Below are 25,475 nucleotides of genomic sequence, written 5' to 3' on the forward strand. Positions count from 1 at the left end.
ATTCTAATCCTATCTTCCAAAACACATGCAACTCTTCCCAGCTTGGTATCATCTGCAGACTTTATAAGTTTACTCTCTCTGCCATTATCTAAATCATTGATTAAGATATTGAACAGAACCGGACCAGAACTGATCCCCGAGGGACCCCACTTGTTATGCCCTTCCAGCATGACTGTGAACCACTGTTAACTTTCTGGGAACAGTTTTTTCCAACCAGTTTTGCTCTCATTTTATAGTAGCTCCATCTATCTTACATTTTCTTAGTTTGTTTATGAGAAGATCATGTGAGACTTTACTAAAGTCAGGATACACCGCGTCTACTGCTTCCTTCCATCCACAAGGTTTATTACCGGTCAAAGAAAACTATCGGGTTGGTTTGACACGATTTGTTCTTGAGAAATCCATGCTGACTGTTACTTATCATGTTATCTTCTAGACGTTTGCAAATTGATTACTTAATTATTTGCTCCATTATCTTTCCGGGTACAGAAGTTAAGCTGACTGGTCTGTAATTTCCCGGGTTGTCCTTTTTCCCCTTTTTATAGATTGGCACTATATTTGCCCTTTTCCCGTCTTCTGGAATCTCTCCCGTCTTCCATGACTTTTCAAAGATGACCACTTATGGCTCAGATATCGCCTCAGTCAGCTCCTTGAGTATACTAGGATGCATTTCATCAGGCCCTGGTGACTTGAAGACGTCTAATTTGTCCAAGTAATTTTTAAATTGTTCTTTCCCTATTTTAGCCTCTGATCCGACTTCATTTTGACTGGCATTCACTGATACACATCCCATCACCAGCAACCTTCTTGGTGAAAACTGAAACAAAGAAGTCATTAAGTACTTCTGCCATTTCCATATTTTCTTTTATTGTTCTCCCCCTCCCCCTCCCATTGAGTAATGGGCCTACTCTGTCTTTGTTCCTTCTTTTGCTTCTAATGTATTTGTAGAATGTTTTCTTGTTACCCTTTACGACTGCCACAGCCAAGGCATGTACTTAGCTCTCAGGTATACTAGTTTACTGCCCTCTACTCCCCTTGCTCCCTTCTACTTACATGATTCTGGGGTTGAGATGTGATCGTAAGGGGATTATGGCACAGCTAGGTGTATGGACAAGTGTACAGTCACTAGTGTAGACGTACCTAATTATTCTATGCTCTATTCTTTTTGTAAAAGGTTGACATATTATACTGATATATTCCAAGCCTGGAAAATGTAAATATGATTTTAATTATTTTATATTAAACTTCAGTTGCCATACATTGCTTTCTGGTTTGTCTGTTTCAGTAATACATAGATCCACGTACATTTTATCTCATAGCACTCTGGACTAAATGAGGAATATGGACGATACTAACTGAATAGAGTAGAAGCTTTGTTATCCGGCATGTTGGGGAAATGGGAGTGCCGATAAGTCAGAAATTCCAGTTAGTTAATAGGGAAGGAATTTGGGTCCTGGCGGGGGCTCTGGGCTGGGGGTTGGGGCTGTGGGGTGCCAGATCTGGGTGGCGCTCACTGCAAGTGGCGACATGTCCCTGCTGCTCCTAGTTGAAAGCGCAGCTAGGCAGCTCTGCTTGCTGCCTCCACCTGCAGGTGCCGCCCCTGCAGCTCCCACTGGCCTTGGTTCCCGGCCAATGGGAGCTGTGGAGCCAGTGCTTGGGACTGGGGCAGTGTGCCTCCTCCAAAGAGCAGTAGGGCCATGTTGCCGCTTGCGGGAGCTGCCCAAGGTGAGCACCACCCAGTCCAGCACCCCGAAACTCCTCCTGTGCACCAGCCCCCTGAGCCCTGTCCTGCACCCAAACTCCCTCCCAGAGTGCACGCCCCGCAAACCCCTCCTCCCCGCCGTGAACCCCTCGTGGCCATTCCTCCACCTAGGAGCAGCAGGGACATGTCTCCGTTTCTGGGGAACTACATGGAGCCAGATAGGGAGCCTTCCGGCCCCACGCCAACTGGACTATAAACTGGGGTTTCAATGAAGATCAGAAATGCCAGTTTATAGAGTTTTCCAGTTGGTAAAGTGCCAGATAACACAGCTTTTACTGTAGTTTCTTTTACTGTCTATTTACCTGCACTTAGAGCACTCAGCCTATTTCTGTTATTTTTGTAATCCTACGTAAAATATTGTTACCTTTTACTTTAATAAGAGTAAAATGTTCAGTATATTTTGAATGTGAAATGTAACTACTTTTTTCCTGCTACTGGAAAGCAAAATTACTCTTACAAACAGTAGTTTTATTAAAATAAAACAGAGATTTTTGAGAAATCTGTTAATTGCCTCCAAATAAATTCAGTCTTATCCTTAATTTTTACAATATACCCCGACTTTAAAATAATTACTTTTTAGAGCTTTACATAAATATGCTAGTATGTTCACATAAAGCCTAATGTATGCCATTAATATAAATGTAATGTAGTAATAGACTTCTATTTTTTTAAAATCATGTTGTTTGGAATATAAAATGTTAATTGCTAAGTGAATTTTGTTTTTGTTAGAATATGTTGAATTTATTCAAGAGGAAAAGTTGTTCAGACATTGTTTCCATAGATTTCTGCTGGCTGAAATAATAAACAGCTTTAGTTTTCAACCATTCATCTATAAATCTGCTCATGAAGAAAACACAGCGAGAACTGAGTTTATTTTTCATTTTAGGGGTTGGGGAAATATCCCTACTTCATTCACATAGACTTTAAAATTGATCTTTTCCCTTATTTCCAGGTTACAAACAATATTTGCAAAATTTGATGAAGTGAGAGACTCTGGAAGTACGATTTTAAGTAACGTCAGTGGTAAGTATGCAACTATATATTGCTATTCAAAGTCAGAGGTTATTGTAACTCACATTTAACCTTTATTAAGTACTGTAATCTGTTTTGTGGAACTACTAGTATTACAAAAGTGAAGTTCAGATTAATCTGTTGTAGAAATATGCATTTAAGCCACAATCTTAAAGTTGGACATTAGTGTAATTCTAGCAAATGTTTACTGTCTCATACTGATGATCTTTTCTTGAAGTCATTGTTAATATCCTTTTCTGCACAGCACTCTTATACCCCACTATGTGAATGGTTAAAATGTCTGGCAGTGGAAGCAATAATTTCATTACTTACATCTCTGCACCATTGCAGTGTGAAGGTGGTAAAAATGGCTAGTTTTGCAGCACCACTGAAGCAATTTATGTCCTCAAAATATGTTCAGAATAATTACTTTTGTGCTCAGTAAGGGGTAATGAGGAGATTTCAGAATAGCTATCTAAATAAGTGTGTGTAATTCCTTACTACATTTTCATACATTACATATATTTCACTTAGATCATGTCTCTCTCCAGGAATTAAACATAAATATATGGACGGTTTTTTTTCTTTACAAGAAAAATATTTAAGTGTCTATAAACAATTGTAAGAGCATTTTGAAACTGTTGTAGCTGTTAGAAAACTTGGCATGTGTTGAAGTAAGGACTCTGTGATGTTACTCAAGTTCACTGTACTAGCAAATTTACTTCACTACTTCACTATTAGTTTTGATTCAGTTCAGTGAAGCAAACTGGTGTGCATTGAATTCCTGTTGTAAATTCCACATTGTGGTTCTAGTATAGTATTTGGTTGTAGTGAAAGAACAGAAGCATCACTCATTGTTTTAATTAACAAATTACTTTGAGCTTTGTGTTTTAAGTGAAAGCCAATTATAAAAATTTTATACTGCAACTAAAAAGGTGCTGCCTCAGTGACTTGAATAAAACTGTTTTTTGTAGCTTTTTATCATTCTTTCTTCTTGTGTCTCAGATGAAAGAAAATCCTGATTTACATTTATAGGATTTTTCTGATGGTTGTTTTTTGTGACAAACCTAGATTGCCATAAAAGGGCATTCTAATATAATTTTAAAAAGTAAAGAAATTAGAATTAATTTCATCCTGTTTTATTATATATACATGCATTTTCCAAAAAGTAGTATTGTTATACAGCAGGGCCAGGGAGCAGTGGGAGAGTGGTAGAGGGGAGATAAATAAGCTGTAGGCTAATTAAGGTGTGGTTCCCTGTGGACTAGGAAAGGTTACTACAGGCTAATTGGAGCACCTGTAGTCAGTTACGGTCCTGACAGGAACCTAATAAAAAACCCCTGCTTCAGGCAGTCAAGGTTGTACAAGGAAGGAGAAAGGACCGAGGGTAACCCTACCCAAGGGGGCAGAGGATAGGAAACCTGTAGGGGTTGAGAGGGGCTGGGCTCAGAGTGAGGAGCAAACCCAGACCCCTTCCCCCGCTTCCCTTCTCTACCACCTTCTTTGGTCTCTAGCGAGGCCGTAGGCCTCCAAAGACCAGGGGCAAGGGGTGGCGTCCTAGCCCCCCACCAAGAAAAGCACAGGACTCCTCATACCAATATTGGCCATTTTGCCACACGATGTATTCACTTCTGAAATTACCATATCTAGTCTATATGAAAGCAGAAGACTTTAGAAAACCTGCCTCCCTATGAATTGTATTTATATCTTTTCCCTCTCCCCCTTATTCTCTATTGCCCAGAGGTTTAGGTGTGCTACATCATGAGATGCGCCTAAGTCTTAAAGGTTTTGTAGAACAGTAAAAGATATCCTCTAGAGAGGAATCGCTTAATTAGTTTTCAACAAATCCCTGTTGGAAAACTTCTTTTCCATAAACTGTATTGTAAAAGCAGGCCTATAAATGACCACTAATGTGGTAAACAAATTTATTTTGCTATGAAACGGATACCGCTTGAGAAGTTTTCAGAGTTACATTTTGCATATCTTTTTTTTTTTTTAATAAACATGGAGAAAATGTCAACTTTTCTGAGGAGAGCTGTAATCTAGTAGATTGAGCACTTGAGTGGGAGTGATATATATATATATCTATATATATATCTCAAGACATTTAGGATATGTCTACACTGCAGTGTAAGCCTAGTGTTCAAACGAAGCTCAAGTCTTCACCCACCTTCTGTCTACACACAAATCACGCTGACCCACAGTCCCTGCATCTCATGAGGGTGGAGGGTCTTAGTCAAGCTGAGATCTGGGATTCAAGCCCTATTGCTTTGCAGTGTAGATGCAGCCCTTCTGGACTCATCCAAAAGTATCCCACAGTTGTTCGGACCAACTTTCTTTGTCCTCTAAACAGTCAAATTTGGTGGACAATCATGTTTTCCCACACTGCAGAGGGCTAGAGTGTCCACGTTTTGGGAGGGCACTAGGAAGTCTGGGATATGGGTGGTTATACAGGCCCAAGTCCAATGCAGCGCAGAAGCTGGAGATGCAGGTTGGAACCCAGGGTTTAACATGGGTGGGCAAACTATGGCCCGTGGACCAGATCTGGCCTGTCAGGGCTTTGGACCTGGCTTGCGGGATTGCCACCCCTGTGGCATTGTGGGCCCTCGCCACTCCTGGAAGCGTGAACGGGGAACCGTGGCCAATGGGAGCTTCGGGGGTGGTACCTGCAGGCAAGGGCAGCTCTTCTCCCCCCCCCCCGAGCCCCTTCCTGCATACTGCACCCCCTCACACACCCCGCACTTCCTTCTGCACCCCAACCCTCTGCCCCATCCCTACATTCATGACCCTGCATGCAGTTTCCCCACCCAGATGTGGCCCTCGGGCCAAAAAGTTTGCCCACTCCTGGTTTAATAGTTCCTAACCTGGAGTTAAAATGAGTCTAGATGCCGAAGCCCCAGGTTAACAAAACCCATGGTCTGCTAATTTGAGTTCTACTAACCCTGGGCGTACATTGCAGTGTATACATAACCTTAGGGCAGTGGTTCTCAATTCGTGGCCCACGGGCCGCTTGCAGCCCAATCAGCACACAGCTGTGGTCATGTGACATCTCAGAGCCATATAGGTAGTATTGGATGAGGCGTGCAATGATAAATAGGTTGAGAACCACTGCCTTGGGGTATGTCTACACAGCAGTATGCACCTGTGTCCTGACTCATGTGCATGTGGGCGTATATTAGCCAATCTCACTTCTGAAGGTCCATGTTACAAAGTGGGTATGTGGGGAAGGTGCATATCATAGCTCAACACACACTCTTTCGCCATACACCCAGCCAAGCATACCAGCTCAGGTTCAGCTCACCTCTTACGTGGATTTGCGTGTGGATGAAGCGGGGGAGTGTGATATTGGGCATGCAACACAACCCACTACAAGCGTGCATTGTAGATGTACCATTATAGTGCACTTCTTATTGGACTCTAGTATTCTATTCTGAGCTTCACCTCAGTCTTTTTATCTGACTTTAAGCAGGTTGTTTAACATCTCTGAACCTTGGTTATCTTATCTGTAAAACACAGGCATTCTTTGAGTGCATGTTCATGTCAATTCCAATTAGGTGTGCACACGCTGTTTTTTCCCCCCAGCCGTATCTGTCGGTTCGGCTCAGACGCCTCCTGGGGTCATGCCTTTACAGCGCTGGTTATAGGGTCTTGCTAACCTGCCACCCCCTCATTTCCTTCTTACCTCCCATGATGGTTAGCCAGAATGCTTGCTCTTGCTTTGGCAGGCGTCTCTCTAGTAGTTGAAGTTTCATTCTTGTATATAGTTAGTTTATATAGTAGAGAGTAGTTTTACATACAAGTGTCATTTGGGGGTTCCCCTCCACTTTCTTCCTGGTACCAGGGCATGCCTTGGTCTCTGGGTTGTAAACCCTGCGAAGCTTGTGGCAAGCTTATGCCCAAGAACGACCCCCCATTCTTCTTGTTTAAAGTGTTTGGGAGAAGCTCATCAGAAAAGAATGCTGCAAAATTTGCAGAAGTTTCTGTCCAAGGACACAAAAGGGGGAGATAAGTGTCTCAAGTTAATCCTCATGGAGGAAGCTCTCCGTCCGCAATTGGACCACTGGTTGACGGAGCCAACACGAAGCATCTCATCATCGGTGTGGAGCGCACTGGCACTGCTGGCGCATGAATTGGTGCCGAGGAAGGACTCGAGTCGAGACCCTCAGCACCGACAGGACAGGAGCTGGCACTGCTCACATTCACCGGTGCCTCGTAAGAAAAATAGATCTGAAAGGGGTTGCTGCTCTCTGCCCAGACGGGCGCAAAAGGAGCCTACCGCCATGAGACCCATGTTGGGCCGCACAACTTCGGTCTCTGCTTCAAGGGTCGTGTCGACTCCTGCCCCTACATGGGACCGGTCGAGTCCAGGCCCCCAATCTTTCACTGGTCAGTGAGGGCTGTGACCTATGGATACCATATATGCCGGAGGCATTCAAGGTGGCAAGAGACCTTATCGCCTTCACGGTGCTGCCCTCCTCCCCTTCCCCGTCTGAGACGGGACAGGACGTGAGATCCCTGGTGCCGTCCAGGGGTAAACCCACAACGATTCTGTGCCAGTTGCCATTCCCTCGACCTCAGTCTCCAGTACCATTGACGAGCACACACACAGCGGAGCCTCATCGGTCCCCTAAACCTAGATGATGTTTTCCGGAACCGAGTGGCAGCGCTCTTCCCTGGTCCTCCAATACAGAGTCCCCAGACTTGGAAGTGGAGTCCTTTCAATCCATATCCTGGAGAATATGGAGCTCCAGATTGGACAGGCGGAGATGACACCAGCTGGCACCATGGCCGAATCAGTGGTAGTCCCCTGCTTAGTGGCCTTTTTGGACCCCCGGGGCTTTCCACCAGAGCCAGAACCAACAGTACTATTTTAGGTTGGCTTTCGTGGTGTCAGCTACTTTTTCTGCTCCACCATCCCAGCGCGACCAGGGTATTACTGTACCGGCACTGATGCAGTTGGCAGTGCCTACACTGATACCAGCGTCCACATTAACCTCACTGGCACTGACATTGTTGCCATTGACTGCGCCAGCTCTGGCACTAGGGGCCGCACCGGAACACTGAGTGCCCCGAGATCCCCTCGGTGCCAAGGGCAGGGAACAGGACCTGCTTGTAGCCCAGGCCTCGTCCTCGCCTGATTAGGCAGTTACAGGAATGTCAACGGCCCCTACTCTGGAGGATAGCAGAGTGCTCCAACAACTTCTCAGAAGGGTGGCACACAACCTGGCAATCCAGGCTGAGGAGGTGGTGGAGGCATCGGACCCTATGGTCGACATACTGGCCTCTTTGGGTCCCTCCTGTTATAAAAACAATTAGTGACAGCACTAAAACTCTCTGGCAGACTCCTGCCTCTTTGCTGCCAACAGCAAAGAGAAATGAGTGAAAGTACTTTGTTCTCTCTAGAGCAGTGGTCTCCAACCCTTCGATTGCGACCAGCTGGTCTTTCATGGGGAGTCTCCCAGTTGATCGTGATGTCTGGCTGTGGCAGTGCAGTGGTGCTGCCAGTAAGCAGGCTCTCTGGCTGTGGCAGTGCAGTGGGGCTGCCAGTAAGCAGGCTCCCTGGCTGCCATGGCCCTACGCTGCTCCTGGAAGCAGCCAGCACACCCCGTAGCAGGGGTCTCCGTGCGCTGCTCCTGCATGCAAGCACTAATCTCGCAGCTCCCATTGGCCGGGAATGGGGAACTGTGGCCAATGGGAGCTTTGGGGGCGGTGCCTGCAAAGAGGGGCAGTGCGCAGAGCCCCTTGTTCCCCACTCTTCTCTCCCCAGAGGCCTCAGGGGTGCATTGGCCCCTTCTGGGAGCAGTGTGGGGCTGAGGCAGGCAGGGAGCCTGCCTTAGTCTCACTGCGCTGTTGACAGGGAATTTCCCGAGATAAGTGCCACCCGGCGGGAGGCTACACCCCAACCCTGAGCCCCCTCTCAGAGCCAGCACCCCATAGCCCCTTTTGCACTCTGAACCCCCTCCAGCACCTTGAGCCTCCTCCCAGAGCCAGCACACCTCCTGCACCCTGACCTCACTGCCCCAGCCTTGCCCGCATACCTCCTCCTGTACCCTGACCTCACTGCCCCAGCCTTGACCCTTCTTCACCTTTGCCCCAGCACCCCCTCCTGCACCCAAACACCCTCCCAGACTTTGCACCCCATACTCCCTCCTGCACCCAGAGCCCCATCCCATACTGCAAACCCCTTGGGCCCCAGCCCAGAGCCCACAACCCCTTCCGAACCCCACCCCCTTGCCCCAGCCTGGTGAAAGTAAGTGAGGGTGAGGGTGGGGGTGAGCGAGCGACAGGAAGAGGGGAAGATTGAATGGGCGGGGCTCTGGGGAAGGGGCGGGGCCTCAGGGAAGGGGAAGGGTAGATCCTGGGTTACCCTTAAATTGAAAAAATGATCTGGGGCGTAAAAAGGCTGGAGACCACTGCTCTAGAGGCTATGAGTACCTTTATACCTACCTACCCTGCCGGCAATGTTCCCTCTAATTTTTTCCATCCATGTGTGGAATAAATTTTATATGTATCAAGGTATGTCCGGATGAGCCACACCAGTAGAAACAAAAACCCTAGAATTAATGTATATTTTAAAAAAGTTACCATTGGGATAATTACTCTAGCCAGGACAGATTAGGCATTTTAGAACTAATTACTCAAAATTAAATTTAAGTGTAAAAGACATAAAAATTATGAAATGCATAGACCAGTCAAAACACAAAAATAACGCACTTGGAAAAAATAAAATTACAGAGACTATATGTGCATTGCAGGAAGTACCAAGAAGTAACAACGATAATAATACAAGTATGTGGTTGGAGGTGAGTGTGAAAGAAACTCTGTGTGGTGGATGTGTATGTGTGTGTGACCCAGAGACAGTGTGTGAGACCCAGACACTGTGCGTGCGTGACCCATAGACAGTGTGTGACACTGAGTGTGTGACCCAGAGACCCTGTGTGCGTGCGCACTACTGGGGAAATCTCAAACAGTGCACTGTCTCTTTAAGAAAGGCGCTCATTCACTCAGCATTCATCACAGCAGCTCTGAGGCTTGAGCCAGGCTATCCCCACTCCCTGCTCTGCAGAGATGGGGTACAGGGGTGAGGGGAGAAGGACACACTGACATCAGCGCCTCCCCTCTACTTTCCCCACTGTGCACAGCCAGCAGAAAGGTCCTGGGAGCAGCTGCAGGATGGAACAACATGGGGGCAAGAAGCACCTGAACACATGGTGCCAGCTTTCTATGCTCTGCTAATCAGCTGGGCGGCATTTGACTCTCTCATGGGCAGCCGCCCAAGCATGCAGCTTACGGGGAACACAACCGGCTGGACTCCCTAGTGGTGACTGCGGTGAATGAGAGGGAGTGCAAACGCCTGTCCGCAAAAAAACGGGAAACAAAAAAATTGGACCTCTTTGGGAGGAAAATGTATCCAGAGACAGCCTCAGGCCCATCCTTGACCTGCGACATCTCAACAGGTTCATGGAGGAACTGAAATTCTGCATGGTCTCTTTGGTCTCCATTATCCCTTCCTTGGATCCAGGGACTGGTATGCTGCCCTCGACTTGAAGGATGCTACTTTCATATTTCAATCATGCTGTCCCACAGAAGGTACCTCACGTTCATGGTGAACCACAATCATTACCAGTTCACAATCATCCCTTTCAGCCTGTTGGTGGCTTCTCAAGTATTTACCAAGTGCATGGCAGTTGTGGCTGTGTTCCTGTGCAAGTGTTTTATGGAAATCTCCCGTACCTCAATAACTGGTTAATCAAGGGCCGCCCCAGGGCATAAGTGCAGGCACAAACCAGCTTCATAAGGGCTACTTTCGATGACCTGGGCCACCTTCTGAATGTACAGAAATCAACACTATACCCTGTGCAGCAGATAGAGTTTATAGGGGTGGTACTGGACTTTACATAGGCCGGGGGGTACCTCCTGGAATTGTAATTCCCATCCCTGGGTGACATCATTCAAAGCCTCAGGCAGTTCTCTACCACCACAGGAAGGAATTGCCTAAAGCTTCTGGGTCACATGGCCGCTTATAGCTATGTAGTAGAACACCCCAGGCTGAGATTCTGGCCTCTTCAGGCATGGCTGGCCTTGGTGTATAGCCTGGTTCGGGATGGTCTAGACGAGATTGTCACTCTACCACGTCCTGTCCTCTACTCCCTCCTGTAGTGGCTTGAATCACAGGCCACGTGCATGTGGGTTCCCTTCACCAGACCACAACTAGCCCTCTCACTGGTGATGGACATGTCAGTGTTGGGGTGGGATGCACTCTTGGGAGACCTCAGGACACAGGGCCTTGGGTCTCAGGCAGAGCTCTCTCTTCACATCAACGTCAGGGAGCTGAGAGCGGTCCACCTAGCATGCCAAACGTTATAAGTTTATCTGGAAGGGAAGTGTGTATCGGTTATGACGAACAATACAACAGCAATTTTTTATATAAACAGACTGGGATGCACGCTCCTCTCCCCTGTGCTAGGAAGCCCTCAGACTGTGGGACTTTTGCATAACACACTTAATACACCTGGAGGCATTGTATCTCCCTGAAGTACAGAACGAGTTGGCGGACTGTCTCAGCAGGTCCTTTCACGGCCACGAGTGGTCCCTGCGCCTGGATGTCGCGAACACTGTCTTCCAACAGGTTTCAGAGTAGCAGCCGTGTTAGTCTGTATTCGCAAAAAGAAAAGGAGTACTGGTGGCACCTTGGAGACTAACAAATTTATTAGAGCATAAGCTTTCGTGAGCTACAGCTCACTTCATCAGATGCATTCGATGCATCCGATGAAGTGAGCTGTAGCTCACGAAAGCTTATGCTCTAATAAATTTGTTAGTCTCTAAGGTGCCACCAGTACTCCTTGTCTTCCAACAGTGGGGGTTTCCCCAGATAGACTTGTTTGCCATGCAACGCAACAGGAAATGCCTGAAGTTTTGCTCCTTCCTGAATCACAGCCCAAGCTCCATCATGGACACGTTCCTCCTTCTCTGGAAGGGACATCTCTTGTACATGTTTCCTCCCCTATTTCTGGTTCGCAAAGTGCTCCTCAAGGTTCAGAGGGATGAGGCCTCGGTGATATTAATAGCTCCATCCTGGGCCTGTCAGCACTGGTACACGTCTCTCCTGGAAATGTCCATGGAAGCCTCAATCACCTTACCATTCTTCCCGGACTTGATAAGTCAGGATCATGGCCGTCTCCAGCACCTAAACCTCGAATTGCTGCACCTAACGGCTTGGAAGCTCCATTGCTGAATCCCACGGAGCTTGTATGTTCAGACCCAGCCAAACAAGTCCTCCTTGGTAGTAGGAAACCTGGCCAAATGAAAGAGATTCTCAGTTTGGTCTTCACAATACCTTCCATCTCCAACTCTAGCATCTATACCTGTCATATTGGATTACCTTCTCCACCTCAAACAGAAAGGGCTTACCCTGTCATCATTAAAGGTACACCTGCCCGCTATCTCGGACATCCAAGTGTGCAGGGTCGGTCGGACTTTGTCAACCCAATGGTGAGTCATTTCCTAATGGGTCTCGACAGACTTTGCTCTCATGTACAACAGTCTGTCGCAGCCTGGGACCTTAACCTGGTCCTTTCCAGACTGATGGGGCTGCTCCGAACCGCTGGAGCCATGTTCCTTGCTGTATCTCTCATACAAGATGGCATTCCTGGTAGCGATAATGTCAGTCAGCAGAGTGTTGGAGCTCAAGGCACTAACTTCTGAGCTTCTGTACACGGTGTTCTATAAGGACAAGGTTAAGCTCAGACCTCATCCGACAGAGTTCTGAATCCTGCTATACTGAGAAGAAAACATTAGGGCATGACCAGAAATATGCTGAAGTATATATTTAATGCAGAGATTTTGCCTCCATGATCACAGAGTTGAAAGGAATGTAATAATTTGCACTCATGTAGCACTTGCCATCCATAGGATCTGAAAATCCTTCACCAAGGTGCATAAGTCTTAAAAAACGGTTACTTCTCGTAACTGTTCTTCGAGTTGTGGTATTCATATACATTCCAATTAGGTATGTGTGCACCACGTGCACAGCAGCCAAAACGTTTTCCCCCTAGCACTATCCATTGGCTCAGGCACTCCCTGGGGTTGCGCCTTTATGGCGCTGGATATAGGGCCCTGCCAACCTGCCAGCCCCTCAGTTCCTTCTTGCTGGCTATTCCAACAGAGGGGTAGGAGGTTGGGTATTGGAATGGACGTGAACACCACATCTCAAAGAACAAAGTAGAATTAAATTTGCTTTAAGAACCTCTGACCTTTTTTTCAAAAATGTTACAGGTCTTCTTTATCAAACCATAAAAAATCCAAATAAATAACCCTAGTCTTTTCCCTTTTTAAAACCTTATGGGCTATGTTTCTACCAAATAACATCTCTGTTGCATTGAATGAGAAGAAACAGAGTTAGAGCTGACATAAAATAATTTTGCTGTGGATGTGAACTCTCTTTCATCTCCTGCTCTATCACGTTGTTTCCCCATCCTTCCAAAAAAAGAACAAAAAACAAAGCAAAAATCTGATAGCATCAGTTTCAACCACCCTAACCCAATTGCTAGCCTAAAAAAGTAATGTGAGGCCTGGTCTACACAAAAATTTGCACCAGAATAACAAAAGATGTGAAATTACGTAGTTATTTCAGTACAAGTCTGTGTTGACACTAGCCACTCTGATTCCAGAATAAGTGTTCTCACATGCCCTTGCACTGAATAACTTATATAATTTCAATCCACACCTTTTCTGTTTCAAAGATGGGTGTTGTGGTGAAGTCAATGGTGAAGAGAGGCAGAGAGGGTTTTGTGGATAAATGAAGTTCTGATTTTGTTAACTTTAAATTGATGCTATGATTCAGAAGAATTATATAGAAGCCAAGATGGGGGATTTTGGACAGAGAGAGATAGGAGGAGGATGACAAGTTTAATGACGTAAAGGCAACAATCAGACATGTGAAGAGGTGAAATCACTAAGGGAAAGGATGTAGCAGGAGAAGAGGAGTGGACCATGGACAGAATTATGTGGGATCCTCATGTGAGGTGAGAGAGTTGAGGAGGACCCACTGAAACGGGCAGTGAAGGAGCAATAATTGGGGTAAAAGAACGGAGTCTCAAAAGCCAAGGGAAGGAAGGGAAGAATGGAAGGTATTGCATAGACTAGCAAGAGAGCCAAGGCAGGGATGTATAGTGTGTTTGCTTTTATCAAGGGTCTTGATCCCACTTGTCTCCAACCTTAACTGATGTTGTACCATTCATTCTGTCTTCAACTGAGCTTTTCTTTTCCTGGCTATGCCTCCAGTAGTACTGCAATCATTCAGTGGTTTCTTTCCTATCTTCTGTCAGTCAGCTATTTGGTAGGTGATAGAAATAAGCATCTTTTCTGCAGCATGTATAATATGGATGAATTAGCTACTATGAAAACCTTTACCTTTGTGATTTGGGTTTTTGTTTACATTTGTAGTATTAATATTGCAGTTTTGTGCTTAATACTTAATGGTGGTGTAAGTTTTTGTCAGTTATACCAACTCATAGGTTTATTGCCTGCTTTTACTCTCCTTCATTCCCATGGAAATCAATGTTGTATTGCTTCAAGCCGGGGAAGGTGATTTAAAGCACCTCCCCATTTTCAGCGAATAATTGACCATTTCCATGGAAACAGGAGTGGCAGCCAACACTAGAGCTGTTAGAACACTTGTTCTGCTGGCTGAGGTTTGTAAATATGATTTCTTTCAGGATCTGACAGACTTCTAGTTGGGAAATGTAAATGTTGGGAAGAGGGAATTAAAGTTAAAGTAATTTTAAAAAAACAAACAAACCCAACTTAACGTTCTCTATTCTTTCTCCTCTTCAGTGGGCGAAAAGATTTGAGGGTAATCTGAATTGGCTGTCTAGACACAGTCTTTGCAGTTATCCCACTTAATAGCATGTCTCCACTCATAATACCCATTTTATAAAAATAAAATGTGATAGTATGAGGTGGTATGTTAAAGCTTTCTGTATTACAATTTTAGGACAGATATGAGAGGAGAGGCGATGGATGAGTTATATAGGTTTTTCCAAACAAGTGTCAATAAAAACTTTATAGTATCTCACATCACAATTTTCCTGTGTTTCTCCCTGTAAGTATAGTTGCTGTGGAAGCATTGATGTTATTGATATTTGCAAAGCTCCCAAATGTGGTACAAAATGCATTTATATAAAGGTTTGGGAAATATAGGCATTTGCTGAGACTATCATCTGATGAAGTGAGCTGTAGCTCACAAAAGCTTATGCTAAAATAAATTTTAGTTTCTAAGGTGCCTCGAGTACTCCTTTTCTTCTTGTCATGGCTATATATGTGGTATAAATTATTACATTCATTTTATGACTAGCAAACACAATCCAAGTGGCCAAGAGGTAGTCATGTGATTTTTAGTTTTCATTGTTGTTGTCCTAGCTAGCTAATAGTTTTAGGCAACAAAAACTATTGATCGGCAAGATATTAGCAATGTAACACGGTGACAAAATATAAAAAAAGACCCTTGGCCTGAATTTTTTTTCTTCCAGAGTTGCTGGATACCTGCACCTCTCACTGATGTAATTTTAATTGAAATTGCTCAGAACTGTCCTCAGCAAATCAGTGCCCCTCCTTTCATATTTGAGATATTTAAAATTATTCCGCAGTTAAATGCATATTACACTTGAAGCACCTCTTTTTTTAGGTTTGTCTACCATGCCATAGGAAACAAATTGGGTGTGTGTTGGGGTCAGTTTTTGTTTAAAAAAAAAATAGGTTGTGTACCGTTAACTACTTACACATTTACAACTTTTTTTAAATATTACACTCTTTATACCTATATTCTTATATTATGTAATATGGAATGTAAGAATATTAAAAAATAGCTAAGGAAAATAAGTGGAAATAACTCACTTTTCCAGTAGACTTCTTTGGTAGATGTGACAGCGTTGCAGTCTATATGCATCAAGTGGGAACGAGCAATCGGTTGCAGGTCTCATTTGAAAAGAAAGGGAAAGATTTTCTTACGTTTCAAGTAGATTTGAATGCCCCAGATTTAGATTGTTGTGCATATATCTCTTAAAGCCTTTTGCTTAAAAAAAAAAAAAAAAAGTTTGTAAATTGTCATCTTAAAAATGCCTATTTTAATAAAGGGACTTCCATATCAAATTAGAAGAATCTTGTATCTTTTTTTTGGGCACAAATTTTTGTAAAAATCGGATTGTTTTTTCTTTGTATGTAGTTGAGTAGCGTGAAGTGGCGTTCTTGTAAATAAGGAAACAAATAGCTATATTCTTCCTGCATGGAGACAGATTTGTATGCATTTTTGATCTTTCCTGCTAGGAAGTACTTGTCTGTCTGTATGGTCCTGGAAAATTAAAACTGTTTTGTTTCTTTTTGACAAAAGGTATATTACAGACTCTCTGCAGCTGCATGGTTAATTGAATTTCTGTCTGTCTCCACCAGAAGCAATTCTTGCTTAATGTGACGCAGCTTTTGTGCACACAGAAAAGCCTTTGACAAACTGCCTTTGACGTGATTTGTTTACAGCAACCAAAATGTTTTTACACAATAAGAGGTTAATTGAGAAGATTTGGAATATTATTTGTGTGCTGCTTTGTTTTCTATTTGTAAATAGTAAAAGATAATTATAAAGGGATAAAAATGTCTTTTAAAAGATGCAAATCAGATAATCTATCGGATCATGTGATGGTCACTGACTGCAAAGGCATCTTTAGGGAGTAGATTCAGAAAGTGATTACTGAACACATGCCTTGTGTTTTGATGATTTCATTAAATGCTTTCTATGGGACAAGGTTCGTTGGCCATGAGAGATTTATTTAAATAAAAAACAGGCCAGACCCTTCGTATAGTGGAGGAAAAAAAGAACCAAAATCTACCAGTCTGTGCACCATTATTGTTTAAGATAGAATGATACTGGATATGCTAGTTTGAAAGCGGTTTTCTGCAAGAGGTAGGACTTGTATTTTGAAATGGTGTAGCAGCTGTTGGCTATTGCAGCATAGAACTGCAGATCTGACAGGGTCACACAGTACTCTGTCTTTATGCTGCACTGGATTGAGGGTGGCGCAGGCACCTACAGTCACTCATATAGTTGCTGTTACTTGATCTATTGGTTCATTCAGAAAGCTCCCAGTAGCATCTAAATTGTATAATGGCTGTTGGGGATGGTGAGTAAGATTTTATGGTTATACATGTCCACTTTTTGTGTATGCTTGTGTTAGCTGAAACCACCTTTTAATCTTTAAAATATTTTGGACAAATACTAATGTATGTTTTCTGTGGACTAATTTTTTTTTTGTAGCTTTGCCATTTTTAGTGTATTTAAACTAATAAAATAGAGAATAGCAATTTGATTTGCAAGCCAAATACTCAAGTATGTCATTATTTTGTGTGGTGGTCAGGGAGAATGGGGCTGAAGAGGATGTGTCGTGTGTATGCAAATGATGGAGAAATATCCAAATGCTTTATAGTGAGAAGACAGCTTCTGGAGCAAAAACTGATTCCTTTGAAGCAAGGTTTGACCATATTAAGTGCATCAAAGTCTTCAGTATGCAGGTTGACATCTTATCCTGATGTGCTTAACATCAGCTGAAGTCTCATCATGCAGGATAATACAAACACCTAAAGGGTTTCTTTAGACACTAAAAATTTTAACCTTAATAAACTATTTTGGTAAATTTTTATTTTAAAATCAGGTTTTTGGACTTTTGTGGCATTTTCTGTAATTGGAATAGTTATTTTAAATAGGTTAAATGTTTCCCATGTGCATTTTGTGTTGACACTTCTGTCCAACAAATAGAAAAAATGCTACTACCTAAGTGTTTATCTTAAGAGAACTGGGTGACATCTGCTGAATCTAGTGTGTTAATAAAAAAGATGTAAAAAGAGAAGAAAAAAACATAACCAAACCAATGGTTTACTTTTAGAGCTAAAATATAAATACAGGAAATAAGTGGCAAGTGCTGTTGTATTTTCTTCAGCTATAATAGCATTGTTACATAAACCATTATGAATGGACCAGTATTACAAGACAGATGCAATAAGCTGGTTATACTTTGATTAGATATAGTGCATGTGGATAAAAATGTGGCATTGCTTGGCTTTTACTTTTGCAGTTTTTCCTCAGGTGGTTGTATAACTGGATAGCCTTGGTAACCTTCTTCTAATTGTTCAGACATACTTTTAAAAGGTTTATCTGACTTACAATAAATTTTTATAACTTAATACTCAAATTTAATTTAAATATTTATGTGGTTCTATGTGTGAATATGCATATGTATACGTCTAAAAAATCGTCTTAGAAGACAAGCTTATACTGTAATCTTGCTAAAAGTCTACATGTGAATCCTGAAAGAGATGTTTTCCTTTTCTAAATCACCCTGAAAGTTTTCTGTAGAATTTGAGCTTTTTGATATTCACCCTTTCAGCTAGTACAGTATTGCAATCAGAATAGCAGTTAAAATGTCTGTATTATATTTCTAGAAATATTGTCTATTACTTAACATAAAAGAAAAACTATTCCAGTTACACTTGTTAGATTTTTTTTTTCTTGAGCATGAGGGACACTTCCTCTCCCTCTGTCCCCACACCATTGATTCAAATTGATTTTGACCTTTAAACACTGCTGTTTTACTTCTTTTCTGTAACACCGGCAAGCTCCATTATTTTCCTCAGAAAAAGATCATGGATTTATTTATGGAACTCAACAGATTGTAAACAGTTTCACTCAGGTTTTTATATGATGTACCTCTATTATATTTGTTTTTCATGTAAGGTATCTCTCATGCATATTATAAAAATGGTTTGTGGTAACTTACAGTTCAAGGGCACAAGCCGGAGCATGTTAACAAATAACCATATTCCCTCAACAAGGCTATAGGATTTTTGCAGCTCTATGATGAATGCAGGTTTTTAGAGTTGGGGGTGGTTGTGGAGCTCTTTTCTGTATAAATTAATTTGTCATTAACACAAGAACTAAGAACAAAGTACTGTTCAAGCAGACAGCTGACATTCTGTGTAGGAGCTTTGAGCAATAATGTCAGATACAATTAACAATGTGTAGGATGAATATGTAGCAGTTTGTCTTGCTTAAATGTACTGCTTCATACATTTATGAGGAATTCAGTCTTCTGATATTGCTTAGTGGAATGATTAGGATAAAGAAAACATTTGTAACTGTGCAGTAAACTTGATCCTTTTTAATAATTTAAATTTAAATTTTGCCATGTTGGTTTTGTGTGTTCTAGATAACCTCTGCCTACAGGCTAGTAAACACTTCAAATATATTTTTAAGAAACTAAATATAATCCTGGTTTTAAATCCTCATGCTACAGAATATAAACTTTTTTTCTTTTGTAAGAAAGAGAAGGAAATATATTTCACTAAGTCAGTCGGAATATTGATTTTGTTTATTTGAAATTTGTGAAGACCTATGTTAAAATTCTGGAAAATGTTCTACAAATACAGAGAATATTTATTAAATTCACTGTCCTGAATTTGTGCTGTTGAATCAGCTTCAAATTGGATTAAAAGCAAACCCTGTGATATCTGATATTAAAGTTCAGCTATAGATATATTGTAAAAGTAAGGTGATTATCTTACAAATTTTATGTGGGGATACTGATATTTCAGAAATGAATCTTTGGTGGGCAATCTGGCTTATTGTAGTAGGTTTTTGGCAATTCTGCAGTTTTCCCCAGAATACAAATAGAAAGGGATATTTAAAATATGTGATTACTAAATTTTGAGCTATAATCTTATTTACGTTTACAGTTCTAATCACCGTAATGTATGTGAGGAAGAGTTAGGGGGGTTTATTTACTTTCAAGTCAGTTGTCTCAAGCTCTCCAGTGTTTTGTTTGTATGCAAAGCTAAAAAAAAAAAATTACAGTGCATCTCAGACAACATAAATGTTTCAATTTTCAGTGTATTGAAAGAGTGCCAGCGTGACAATAACATTGTGTCTTATTTCTGAAGGCATTTCACATATTTAGGTGGTTGTAGGTGCATGATTGCTTTGAAAATCAGATTCTGAGGCTGCTGAGGAGAATAAGTCAAGAACTGTTTTTGGCACTGGATTTCTTTTGTGAGCTGTTGCTTGAAGAGGATAATGCAGCTGTCTGTCTTTATCTGCTGGTAACCAGATTAGGGCTTTTAGTATGTAGCTAATATACTTGTTGTGTACTACATCATCAGTTTAGGGTGGTACACACCCTTCTTCCTAGATTGTAACTCAGTGGTTTCGTCAAGGTTTTGTCACATTGTTGCTGCTAATTAGTGCAATAGTTTTTGTCATTTCAAAGGCACTGGGCTGCCTTGCTCAGATTTGAACAGAAAAATTGGGATATGGATAAAAGTTCATTCACAGATAAAATTAGATCTGTGAAAGCGGGGAGAGGATTAAAGCCGCACTCTGATTTTCCTCAGATAATAGGTCAGACATATTGTACTATCTAAAAACATAATCAGATTTGAGAGAACAGACTTGTCCACTCTAATGTATTTTTATTATACTTTACTTTTTATTGTTGTGCCACACAAAAGAATTAAAATATAAGGGGAAATGTACCTGCTGATCAATGGGATTTCTTAATAGAATTCCTTCTTACTTACAAGGTACTTCAGTGTTAACTTTTACCAGTTGTCACATGCCAGAATGTATGATCTCTGAGTATAAAGTAAGTGTATGCACAATTGGTTTGGGGAATATGGAAATTTACCTTTAAATCTAACTAAATATACTTGAAATATATGTAACAATATATGCTTTTCCCTACTTTTAAAAATATTATTGCATTAATACATACGTAATCCTAGAGCACATGTGCAGTTATCTCTTACTGTTCCCTGACATTCTTTCTTAAACAGCTGTGACTTTAGTAAGTCCTTAATCTGATTTACTGCTTTCTGTAAAATTTGGATGCTGTACAGTTTAATGATATTTTATTTCTGGTTGTAAATATTTTACATTAAAGATTTATGTAGCTTTACATATATTAGAAGATTTTATTGTAATTTTTAAAAAGCATCCAATGGGAATGCACATCAAAAATGGACATAGCCTAGAAGTTATTTCATTTGGAGAGAAGTCAGTTCCCAGACAACAGATTTCACTTTATGTGAAAGAGGGGTGTAATAATCTCTTGTTCAGTTCTTTTATAAACATGGTGTTCCCTACCCCACTCTCCCCTCCACCCCTGCCCCACACATGTTAATAGTGCTTACACACTAGTTTTTTCCCTAAAATATCCTTCCATTGCTACCACTGCTGCAGCTCCCTCAGTGTTAGCAATGCTGGAAGCACTAATGTTGTAAAAGGCTCCAAGGTGGCTGGCATTTGAACCATCCTATCTAGAGCGGCAGGGCAGGTCTGGATGACATCAGGTTTGATCCTACTTGAGTACAAGTTAGAAGAAAAACTCCCATTGACTCTAATGGAACAAGGATCAATCTCATGATTGGAATGCTGGTTGCTGCTGGCACCTTGACTATACTAAGGCACCTACAGTTGCTAGCAACAGTGTATGAACTTGAAGGAAAAAAGTGTGGTGTAAATGAGACCAAAGGTAGTATGAAGACTTATTGAGCTAAAATTTTAGTTAGAAATAATTATTGAACAAATAAGCATATCCATTTACAAATATTAATATGAATGTAACTTCTTCCTTTTTCTAATTTTTTATATATAATCAATAATTATACCCTGAGTAGCAAAGTAACTGGAAGAAAAAGGAAAATGTATTCTGACAAGTTCCCATAGCTCCAGGCTTAAAACATTTGTATTTTGATACAGTGAGGGAAATTATTCAGAATACTATAAAAGTGTAAACAATCTTTCTGGAATTAGACTAATTCAAAATCATTGATTTTGGTGTGTATATGTAATGTTTTAAATACAAGATTTATTGATGAGTGAATTAAACGCTTAATTCTTTATCACAAATGCTACTTATTCCTATCTATGGAAACACTAAGTTGCACAGGAATTGTATTTAAATAAATAAAAAGGATAAAAATAGTGGGGAAATCCCTCAGTTAATTCTGTGGCTTTGTTTGAAAAATTTCCCCTATTCTCAAGTCCTTAACCATCTCATTCAGAGGGTAAATTTACAAGTTGTATAGCAAGAAGAACACTTATCAGTATGTATGTTGAGAGAAAGGCAGGTGGGACAGAATGGCATGCGCTGAGGAACCTCTCTTCTAGAAATGTTGCAAAGAGCACAGGGCTAGAATATAAGAGTAGTCAGCATCTTTCTTATTCCTGAGGTGTGTATTTTTTTAAAACACAGTGGAACCTGACCGAACTAGAGGTTTCTAAAATATTCTGGCAAATCCTTGTTTCTGCTGTCAGTTTTCTAGTCTGCTTTTTCATTGCGCTGAACACTCATCCTCTGAAAATCAGGCCACATTAAGGTGAGTCTAGTTGGACATTGAAAAGAACTAGTCACTTCTGAAAATTTACGCCAAATTATATGGGGAGAAAAATTTTTAATTTCTGCTCACCTTATTTAGCATCTTTTCTAGCTTTAAAACATCCATGTTTATTTCAAAGCTTTAATTTTCAAAAACTTGGAAAAAATCTGTTTTGCTCTGTATCTCACCCTTTTAATAAAAAAAAAAATAGTTGAGGATATTAGAGCAGAATAGGAAATGGTTCATGCAAAATACATCTTCTATAGGTAGGGCCTACTTAAGTTTAAGCTTTTATCTATTATAATTGGAGCCGTTTAATTATTCTCTCTAGTACAATATGTAAGTGGTGATGTAAAACTAGGGCAACTGGAATTGGGAGAAATCTGCAGCATTTTTAAAGCAAATTAACTCAAAGCACATACAAAAAACTACTTCCTTCAAAAACTATGTATTTGAGTAACTTCTAAATAAAATTTATATATTTTGATCTTGTCGTGTTTAAAAAAACAACCTCAACTCAGACAGCTTTTGTTTTCCTCCCCAAAATTTTCCTGCAGAGACCTTGTAATTCCTAAAAGAAAAGGAGTACTTGTGGCACCTTAGAGACTAACAAATTTATTAGAGCATAAGCTTTCGTGAGCTACAGCTCGCTGTAGCTCACGAAAGCTTATGCTCTAATAAATTTGTTAGTCTCTAAGGTGCCACAAGTACTCCTTTTCTTTTTGCGAATACAGACTAACACGGCTGCTACTATGAAACCTTGTAATTCCTGTATCTCTTTCCATCTCCTCCTTCTGGCAAGTTTATAGTGCTCTTAGATGATCCTCCTCCTTTCCAGAGTACTTGGGGGGAAGGAGGGTTGACAACACACCGTATACATGTTACAGCATTCTCTATATTTGTATTTTAAAATTTACCTTATTCCAGTGAAATATTTTTTTCAATTAATTTAGCCACACTGATGTGTACCATCTAGATACCTCTAGCAGAGATTACCAGCAGTGAAATAGCTAATTTTGAGTTTTAAATGGTTATTATGAGGTAACAAAATCAACACTCATTATATAAAATGGGGCAGGTCAGACTTTTCTAAAGCTAGTGTTTCTACCTGCCGTCTCACCAAGGCAGAATGTAAATCCGGTTTAATAGTCCTTTTTAGCCACTGGAATGACAAGAAACTTATATTTTAAGTGCAAAATAACAGTAAAAATGGTGTTGGGGCATTGCTATTTCTTTTAGTGACTTTCATATGAAATTTACTCTGTTTTCAAAATATAATCTGATTATTTTGAACAGCTAACCCTGCAAACTGAATATGAGATCTGAAAGTTGACAGCTATTGTTTGACGCATGTATAATCTACAGCAATAGTGTTTCTATGAGCCATGTTCTGCCCTCCAGTTATATTTGTGGAACCCCAATGGGATGAGAGAAGTTTGGCCCAGCTCAGTCTCCAATAACTTTCTAGCTGTACAGAACTAAGGAGCAAATCTGTTGAGGAAGAAATTGCTGTTGAGATTAAATAACATTTTAGGATAGGAACATATGTTAAATTTTGAAGAAAACATGGGAAATTCCACAAATCTATGGAGAGAGAACCCACATCCACACGCTAGCATGGATTTTCTGTGACACTTGTTTCAAGTGGCCTTGCTTCTGACCAGCTGTGTAGTTGCTGTGTAAAGGCAAGGCTGGTAGTTTATGATCTAAGAAATAAGAGTAGCTCACAAGCCTCCCCATTATTATACAGTGTCCCAGTTATCGAATAATCAGATGGTAAGACCCCTTAGTCCTTATTGATATAGATCAATTTAGAATACCTTGTTTAGGTGTGAAAATTCTTTACAACTTTGCCTGTCTGAGCCATAAACTCCACTGAACGTACTACGTGATTACTTTAGAAGTATTTTAGCTTTAAAGGATTGAGTACAGGATTTTGTATGGCTTTTATAGAACATCCCCACCACCCCCAAACAGACAAAATAGCATACAAGTTGCTATGGAAATAGCAAAAATTGTCCATTCTGTAATAGCTTCCTTTGCAGAACAAGTCCTTGTAGTCTTTTAAGACACATTTTTTAAAAAAACTTTGTGTGTGTCTAAAACAGGTAATGGTAATTTATGAACCAGTAAATATTTAAATAGTCTCAAGTTTGCAACACATATGGTGGCATTTTTGTGGCCATTGGCATGTTTTCTTCTGTCTTTTAGCTTTCATTTTTAAAAATGATGGCAATATATGTTAACCAAAAAGTCTTTACAAATAATTAAAAAATTACACATTTAAAATTTTTCTATTCATTTAAACAAACAAACCCAAAGAATCTTAGACTATTGATGTTTTTTGGGAAGAGGGACTGGGTTTGGGAATAGTTAACTAGAGCCTGAACTGTTCGGCATCTTTCAGTGGGAATTGTACTGGTGTGCTTTAGGCCATGTTTAGACTAGAAACTTTTGCTGGCATAACAATGTTAGCTAGAAGTGTGGGGGTTTTTTGCAACATTTGTATGCTGGCAAAAGCCTTCATGTAGATGCAGATATACTGGTATAAAAGTGCTTTAGTCAGTGTAGTTTATTTCACTTACCAAATTGGTATAATCTGTATTGGCAAAAATGCTGTCTTTGTCTTGTCTTGTCTTTTCTGCCAATATCAGCTTCACCTACACTTGGAGGGTTTTTCCAGCTATCTATAAAGCCAAACTTTTTAGTGTAGATTAGGCCTTAGTCTGAAAATCCCTGTATATAGAGTGGTATAAGAAAGATAGGGTATAAAACAAACCTTCGTTAAGCAACTGATTAACTGATAGCCCATATCACCTTTCTTAGGGGTCTTTTAATTTTGACTGCTTAACTCCTGGGAAAAAAAGGAGTTGAAAATTTAATTTAGTTCTATAGTTTTACTTTTTATGTTCACAAAGGTGAAGTTTTATCCTTAACAGAGCTAATAGTGTAGGATGTATAAGAAGACAAAAATAGTATTGGTCTATGATTCAGTAAACAGAAAAGCAGAAAGGTTGGTCATATTAGCCATTCAGGTTTTCAGAATTAAATTACATAACCACAGTAGAAAATAACACTTATACTCAGTTGCTATCTGGGGAAGGTGACTTTGTTTAGATTTTTGACCAAGAGTTCCTCAGAATAGGGCCTCCCTTGGGCCAACTGATCATCATCTCCGGTGGTGGTAACACAACAGAGAAAAAACAATTCAAGCCGGATCACAAGACAATTTGGTTAATTACTTACATGCCAATTTACCAAGGTCTCCTTCCCAATGGATTTATAA

The 25,475-nt window shown here is 40.9% G+C and overlaps 2 protein-coding genes across 46 annotated transcripts in view; one reads left to right on the forward strand and one right to left on the reverse strand.

The window, feature by feature from the left end:
- The window catches only part of CLASP2 (cytoplasmic linker associated protein 2), a 274,460-nt gene that overhangs the window by 48,625 nt on the left and 200,360 nt on the right, over nt 1–25,475 (forward strand). For 44 of the 45 annotated variants that reach the window (XM_043508830.1, XM_043508832.1, XM_038392148.2 and 41 more), the window contains exon 7: nt 2,715–2,785. In XM_043508830.1, the coding sequence (XP_043364765.1) occupies nt 2,715–2,785 (71 nt within the window). Of the gene's footprint in view, nt 1–2,714; nt 2,786–15,210; nt 16,945–25,475 lie in introns of those variants that run through there. The other variant, XM_043508834.1, reaches the window with a different exon arrangement.
- The window catches only part of FBXL2 (F-box and leucine rich repeat protein 2), a 463,505-nt gene that overhangs the window by 9,061 nt on the left and 428,969 nt on the right, over nt 1–25,475 (reverse strand). The window lies entirely within an intron of this gene.

The sequence above is a fragment of the Dermochelys coriacea genome, chromosome 2 (assembly GCF_009764565.3).
Source record: "Dermochelys coriacea isolate rDerCor1 chromosome 2, rDerCor1.pri.v4, whole genome shotgun sequence".
NCBI lineage: Eukaryota > Metazoa > Chordata > Testudines > Dermochelyidae > Dermochelys > Dermochelys coriacea.